Source organism: Ailuropoda melanoleuca, chromosome 6 (genome assembly GCF_002007445.2).
Source record: "Ailuropoda melanoleuca isolate Jingjing chromosome 6, ASM200744v2, whole genome shotgun sequence".
Lineage (NCBI taxonomy): Eukaryota > Metazoa > Chordata > Mammalia > Carnivora > Ursidae > Ailuropoda > Ailuropoda melanoleuca.
The window spans coordinates 73,096,096-73,103,746 of NC_048223.1; the positions used below are offsets into that span (position 1 = coordinate 73,096,096).

Below are 7,651 nucleotides of genomic sequence, written 5' to 3' on the forward strand. Positions count from 1 at the left end.
TGACGGAAGTGGGTGTTCTTGACCGGTAGTGCAGTCTCTTCCTCTCCACGCGGTGGACCTGACCGGTCGGCCTGAATTGCTTGTGCTGAACGATGCCGGGGAAACTCCTTAGTGACGCGGACTTGGACTCAGACACGGCCATGGAAAAAGTGGAGACACCGCGAAAGCAGAATGAGAAGGTGCCACCGAGGGCCGAGGGACCTGGGGCGCTGAGAGGAGCGGGGTACGGGAGCGGGGTGGGGTGCCGGGCTGGGACCCCGTGGCGCGCACCGGGACCCGGCGCGTCCAGAGCCCGGCGTGGGGTTCGGCCGAGGGGGTGCCAGGGGGCCGTGCTCTCCGCTGGCGGTGGGCGCACGAGCGGCCCAGGGGGACCGGAGCTGGGGTGAGCGCCGCTCCCACGTGGTCCGGGGCGCCCTTGGATGATCACGGTTGAGCCCCACGTTGCTGGCTCAGGCTCTAACCTGACTCCGGGCGTGAGCGTGTGCGGAGGGAATTATCGGTCAAGGTAGGGACTGAAGCTTTAGACTAGCGACACTTCAGGCCCACCTGCACACGTGAGCGGCGTCTGCAGTGACACTTGAGTAGTAAGGGAAGTACCGTTTGTTTTCCGGTAAGCAGCCTTTAGAAGATAAAGTATTCGGCTTAATGTCTCCTGACCAGATTTTCCGTGGAAATGTGAAGTTGTGTTGTGCTGAGTGTACACCATATTTTTGATAGAGGTCGACAGTGTGTAGTGGTCTTAAGTTACCTTGATCGCTGTCTGCCTCTTTACTTCCTTAGTGATTTAACTTGTGACCAATTCTCTGTGCTCTGATAAGGTCAGTCAGTGAGAACAAAGATTGTCCCCGAATTCCTATTGTGCAGGACTTAGAATTTCCTTTCCTTGGCTGTGTATGGGTCTTTTTGATGGGGAGTTTTTACAACAGCAATATTTTGGCGTTGTAAGAAGCCGGGGGAGCACAGACTTGTCCCCACAGGTGGGGAGGAAGTGGTCCTGGTTTACCTGCTCCGCACCAGTGAAGGTACTCAGTTGTGGGATGCTCAAGTGAAGAGGGACGTGGCGAAACCCCATTACATTCCAGAAGAGACCGCTGGGTTAGGGATGAAAGAACTGAAGTCTTGTGGGGAGACCAGATTATTTTTCAGATGTCTGAAAGATGATGGCGTGGGAAAGATTACCCTCATTCATGATTTGAGAGCAGAGACGGAGCCTGAAGTTTTAGGGAGGCCGATTTCAGCTAAATGTAATAGTCTCCATACTTTGGGACTGGCCTTTCAGAGAGGTTTTAACAGAGGCTACAGCACCTGTCTACCTGGTTTCAGTACTGTTAAGTAATTAACTTTCAGTAATAATGAAAAGTTGGGAAAGGTCAGACATTTCAGGTAGGAGCCATTGTCCTGGGTTTGGTTTGGTTTGGTTTGGAGGTTTCACCCATTCCACTTCCTTGTAGTAGTGCTTCCCCCACCCCCTATTTAAATTAGATACATCTTTTTTACACATGGGGTGATAGATTGTGGGGTTTTATAGATTTTTGGTGTCTCTGTTGTAAATTCATTTGCACTTGTCAGATAGCAAGACAGGTATTATAAATCCCTATTTTACCCGTACAGGCATTCTAGCAGAGAAAGAAATCTGTTTAACATTGTCCCTCTGTGGACGTATATGGCCTTAGTACTCTGTTAGTAATAAATACTTGATCACTTTCTATAGTCATACATCTTTAGTTTAGAGCCTCTTGGAGCATCCCATGAGCCACTCCAGATCCCCTATGAAAGCTTGACAATGTATTCAACCAACATGAATTGAATAGATACCAAGAAGTATTCTCTTCTAAGCTGATGAAATCATTGATAAACACTGTACTTATTTCCATACACCCAAGAAATGGTACTAAAAAACATAGTGTTTTGACTTATTACAAGGTGAAAGTACAAATGTTGAAAAATGCCCCCAATTTGTGTTCTTCATAATTATGTGATCTTGAAATAATCCAGAATTGATGTATCATACAAATGTATACATGCTTTGCTCAGTAGTTTGTATTTTATTTTTTAGAAAGGTAGAAGAGAGAAGCCAAAATCTAGTAAGACTGAAGAGGCAACAGAAGTAAAGGAAGAAATTATTTCCCCCAAAGCTAAAAAAGTTAAAAAGAAAGCCGAATCTAATGAGGTTGACATGAATTCTCCTAAATCCAAAAAGGCGAAAAAGAAAGAGGAGCCATCTCAGGATGACATTATTCCTCCTAAAACCAAAAGTGTGAAAAAACTAAAGGAGTCCACTGAAAAGAAAGTTGTTTCTCCTAAAACCAAAAAGGTAATAAAAAGTGAAGAACCTTCTGAAGAAGAAATAGATGCTCCCAAGCCCAAGAAGATGAAGAAAGAAAAGGAAATGAATGGAGAAATTGGAGAGAAAGGCCCCAAACTGAAGAATGGATTCCCTCATTCCGGACCTGTCTCTGACTCCAGTGAAACGCCAGGGGAAGAAAGTAACAGTGAATTAGAGCAGGTAGGGTTGTATTTTAGTATACAGAATGTATCTTTCATTGTTGTTTCAGATAAATAAGTAGGTAATTGCTCCTGGTATTATTTAAAAGTGGGAGAGGGGTACGTGGCTGGCTCAAGTCAGTAGAGCATGCAACTCTTGATCTCCATTCTCTCTTTCTCTCTCTCTTTTTTTTTTTTTGAGATTTTATTTATTTATTTGAGAGAGCAAGAGAAGGAGCAGGGGGAGGGGCAGAAGGAGAGGGAGAAGCAGAAACCCAGCTGAGCAGGGAGCCTGATGTGGGACTCCGTCCCAGGACTCTGGTATCAACGACCTGAGCTGAAGACAGACACCCAACTGATTGAGCCTCCCAGGTGCCCCTATTTATTTTTATTTTTAGAGGGAGGGAGAGAGAGCGAGTGTGCGCTAGTGGTGGAGAAGAGCAGAAGGAGAGGAGAGAGAGAGTCTCAAGCCGACTCCACGCTGAGTGCAGAGCCAACTCGGGGCTTAGTCTCACAATCCTGAGATCATGACCTGAGCTGAAACCAAGAGTAGGATGCTTACCCAACTGAGCCAGCCAGGCGCCCCTTTGCCCTACTTTTAAATATTTTTATTTTTATTTTTATTTATTTATTTATTTATTTATTTATTTATTTATTTATTTTTTAAAATATTATTTATTTATTTATTTGACAGAGATAGAGACAGCCAGCGAGAGAGGGAACACAAGCAGGGGAAGTGGGAGAGGAAGAAGCAGGCTCATAGCGGAGGAGCCTGATGTGGGGCTCGATCCCATAACGCCGGGATCACGCCCTGAGCCGAAGGCAGACGCTTAACCGCTGTGCCACCGAGGCGCCCCCTAAATATTAAATATTTTTAATGCTTCCATAATACATCATATAAATGTTTAGAAATCACTTAATTCCTCTATTGGGCATTTAGATTTTTTTACTTTAAAATAATGCCACAGTGACCACTTTGTCATAAATGTTTGTTTCTTGCTTTCTGTGGATGTATGTGAAAGATGTGGCTGTGGAAAAGGGTTAATGACCTTTTTAGCAGTACAGAAGTCCCCCCTGATCTGACGTCTTGCTTTCCAGGGTTTCAGTTTCTTTCTTTTTTTTTCCTTAGATTTTATTTGTTTATTTTAGAGAGAGAGAGAGAGCATGAGAGGGGTGGAGGGGTGGTGGTGGTGCAGAGGGAGAGAGAATCTTAAGCCAACTCTGTGCTGAGCACAGAGCTGGAGGCTCAATCTCACAACCCTGAGATGATGACCAGAGCTGAATGCTCAACCAACTGAGCCACCCAGGCGCCCGCTTTCCAGGGTTTCCGTTACTCTCTGTCAGCCATGTTCAGGAGCAGATCATTCCCCTGCTGGCACATTGTCCAAAGGTTAATAGTAGCTGCATCGCAATACCTGTGGCATTCACCTCACTTCATCTCATCACTTGGGCATTTTATCAGCTCACATCATTCCAAGAAGGGTGAATGCAGTACAGGAAGATATTTTGAGAGAAAGAGAGACCACATTCACATAATTTTTATTATGGTTTATGGTTATAATTGTTCTATTATTACTGTTGTTAGTCGCTTATCGTGCCTAATTTATAAATTTATCATGGGTTTGGTATAGGAAAAAACATAGTATATATAAAGGTTCCATACTGTCGACAGTTTCAGATATCCACTGGGGGTCTTAGAACAAATCCGCTATGGATAAGGGGGGACTGCTGTACATTGTTCGTATGGGATGGCAGTGCAATAGTTGTTAGTCGGGACTGCATCTGCCTACACTACCCACACACATTGTATGTGTACAGTATATATTTGCTACAGATTCTTCTTTTCTTAGGGTTTTATAGATGATTATGATAAATTTCCTTTTTGGGTCTTGACTTACCTATCAAAGTTTCTGTGCCTTTTTGGTTGATTTAGAAGAGATGTTTTAGAATTGGTTCTGTTTCTTTCTCAGAAGGCTTCTCTGATTTTATGTAGGGGTGAAGTTACTGATTTCTTTCTGTGGCCCTTTACTTGATAGGAAATACCTGTGGAACAAAAAGAAGGAGCTTTCTCTAATTTTCCCATATCTGAACCGACTATTAAACTTCTCAAAGGTAATATTTTTGGAAATATTGTATAATGTTAGAATATTTATTTGGAAGCACTCCACTGTTTTTGTTGAGATAAAGGACATATATGCAACCATATAATGAAGTAGATATATATATATATATATACATTATAGGACTGTACTAATGATGGCTTTGATGCCCCCCCTTTTATAAGATTTTATTTATTTGAGAGAGAGAAAGCCAGAGACAGAGCATGAGTGGAGGGGGAGGGGTGGAGAGAGAGGGAGAAGCAGACTCCCCACCGAGCGGGGCACCTGGGATCATGACCTGAGCGGAAGGCAGACACTTAACTGACTGAGCCGCCCAGGCGCCAGGCTTTACTGCCTCTTAAATCGGTGATTAACTTTTATTCCAACCAATACGTGTATTCAGAAGTGTGAGGACTGATTGCATTGGTGCAAATAAATGGTTCATGCCATGTTCATATTTTCTTTTTATTTTCTCCCACTTCTTGAGACATCTCTTAACGATACCAGCCTTGCTCAGAACTCAGCCTGGCAGTGTGCCTGTGAATGAACTAGGTAGTCACAGATGCTGGAGTTGGTGTTTTCTGAATCAGGTGTGGCATAGTCTGGACTGCAAAGCACCTGATTTGGGGGCTTCTCTTGACCTATGGATGAGATTTCGTGACAAGTAACTAAACTCTTAAAATCATATTTACCATAATTTGGTGCTTTAGAGTTCGTTGATATTCTTGAAACCAGCAGATCCTTCACAACCAGAATACATTGGAACATGCCTTTGTAGAGATTGAGCAGAAGATAGAATTCCTTAATTCTGCAGGACCAGAAGCATGGCTGGGATTTTAAGAACCGCAATGTCAGATAACATGGTTAATTTGTTCACAGCCCGTGGGGTGACCTTCCTGTTTCCTATACAAGCAAAGACATTTCACCACGTCTATAGTGGAAAGGACTTAATTGCACAGGCGCGGACAGGAACTGGGAAGACATTCTCCTTTGCCATCCCTTTGATTGAGAAACTTCAGGGAGAAATGCAAGACCGGAAAAGAGGCCGTGCCCCTCAGGTAACTAACTTTAACACAGACCTCAGGGGCTCCATATCTGCACAGGAGAAAAACCATCTTTTAGGCATTGTTTACATCGTGTACTGTTTTTTTTTTTACTGGGTTCTCCTAAAAGCCTTTTTTTTTTTTAATCTATTACAGATTTTTATTTGAAGCTAAAGCAGGAGGATTCTTTTAAGATTGTTGGCCACAAACCCTGTATATTTAAATATTACAATCTGCCCCATGGTTGTGATCACCTGTATTATTAATGCTCATTGTGTTCCCTTCAAATTATTAGATGTTCCTGGGGCTTACAGGTTTGATCAGGTGTCTTTGACCATTTTTACCAGATGGAGAAAGCAATTTTAATAGAGATACATGAGTAGAAGGAGGGGTACTCAGAGAGGTGAAGAGTCCAAGCTTCCTTGTCAAGATGGTGCTCATTGCGTTCATTTCTGGAGAACCTGGCGTTTGACAAACCTTAACCTCACTGAAATGCCTACGTTGTCATTGTGGTTCTGGCTTCTTGCACTTGACTTTCTGGCCCCACCTCCCTTGTTTACTGTTTTGCCAGTGTCCATACTCACCCCTCATTCATTCATTGTTTATCGCTGTAAACAAATGCAGCATTAAACAAATGAATTATTCCAGCACTTGGAATTATTCTAGCTTGGTGTATAGTGGATATTCAGTAAGTATCTGTTGGATAAATTTATCTGATGAATCAAAAAAATGTTCTTAAATCATACTTGTTTCATGCTGTTACCCTTCTTAAGGATCTATAGTATAGTAGGTTCATGTTGTATGTCCTGTTCGGTCAAACTCAGTCTGCTCTGGGATTCAGAGCCCCTCACCATGTTGGTCCTGCTTTAACTAGTCTTTGTTCTACTTTCAGTTTACTGGAGTGTAGAGGTTTAGTCTATTGGTTTTGGAGCCCAACTGCCTGAATTTAAACCCAGGCTTTGCTGCTTAGACTTTCAGTTCAGAATCTTTTGTGCGTTTATTGTAGGTACAATTGTACGATACAGTTGTGGATGGGTCAGTAACTTGTGAGAATAATGCATAGTATGCATTTAGTAGAACCTGAGACAGTAAAAGCTCAAAGATTAGCTAATGTTGTTACCGTCAGCAGTGTTACTCCTTGCTTGAGTTGTTGCTTTCCCAGAATGCTATTTAAGTAGTAGCAGCTCCAGGAAACTCCGCAGTTCCTCTGGCCTGCTTCATGCAACCCTCCTGGAGCACCGCTGTTTGGGCCCTACGTCCCTTCTAATCGGTAGGATCGCAAACTTTTTTCCTGAGTAGATTTATCAGGGACTGTATTACATTTATTTATTTATTTATTTTTAAAAAGATTTTATTTATTTATTTGACAGAGACAGCCAGTGAGAGAGGGAACACAAGCAGGGGGAGTGGGAGGCAGGCTCCCAGCGGAGGAACCTGATGTGGGGCTCGATCCCCGATCCCATAACGCCGGGATCACGCCCTGAGCCGAAGGCAGACGCTTAACCGCTGTGCCACCCAGGCGCCCCTGTATTACATTTATGATCCTTACCCACACAAAGTACATTGCAAAGCAGATAACAGATGTTTTGAAAATACTTGTAGGTTGATGAGTTGAGCCTTCTGGTGAATCCCAGATTTGTTAAGAAACAAATACTGCATAATAGTGTGAATTCAACGATTAGTTTTTCGTTTTCAGGTGCTGGTTCTTGCACCCACGAGGGAGCTGGCAAATCAAGTAAGCAGAGACTTCAGTGACATCACAAGAAAGCTGGCAGTGGCTTGTTTTTATGGTGGAACACCCTATGGAGGTCAGAGTAAGTAAACTCGAAAGTGAGGGAAGGAAAATGCCAACCATTGTTGGATGCCCTGGTTGGATTTCTCTGGCCTCGACATCTGGTCTTACCTAGTCACGTCACTTACAGTGGTTCTCGTTTGTCTTTATTGTTTAAAATGGTCGAGAACATGGTCCTACATAATGATTTGTCAAATCCTATGTATGGTTACTTGGATTTTTTTTTTTTTTAA

At 43.1% G+C, this 7,651-nt stretch overlaps 1 protein-coding gene across 1 annotated transcript in view; it reads left to right on the forward strand.

Moving 5' to 3' along the window:
* Positions 1-7,651, forward strand: part of DDX21 (DExD-box helicase 21) — a 24,903-nt gene continuing 17,252 nt past the window's right edge. The window contains exons 1-5 of the mRNA XM_034663586.1: positions 1-179; positions 2,057-2,506; positions 4,521-4,596; positions 5,463-5,641; positions 7,323-7,440. Of these exons, the coding sequence (XP_034519477.1) occupies positions 93-179; positions 2,057-2,506; positions 4,521-4,596; positions 5,463-5,641; positions 7,323-7,440 (910 nt within the window). The 5' untranslated portion in view covers positions 1-92. The remainder of the gene's footprint in view (positions 180-2,056; positions 2,507-4,520; positions 4,597-5,462; positions 5,642-7,322; positions 7,441-7,651) is intronic.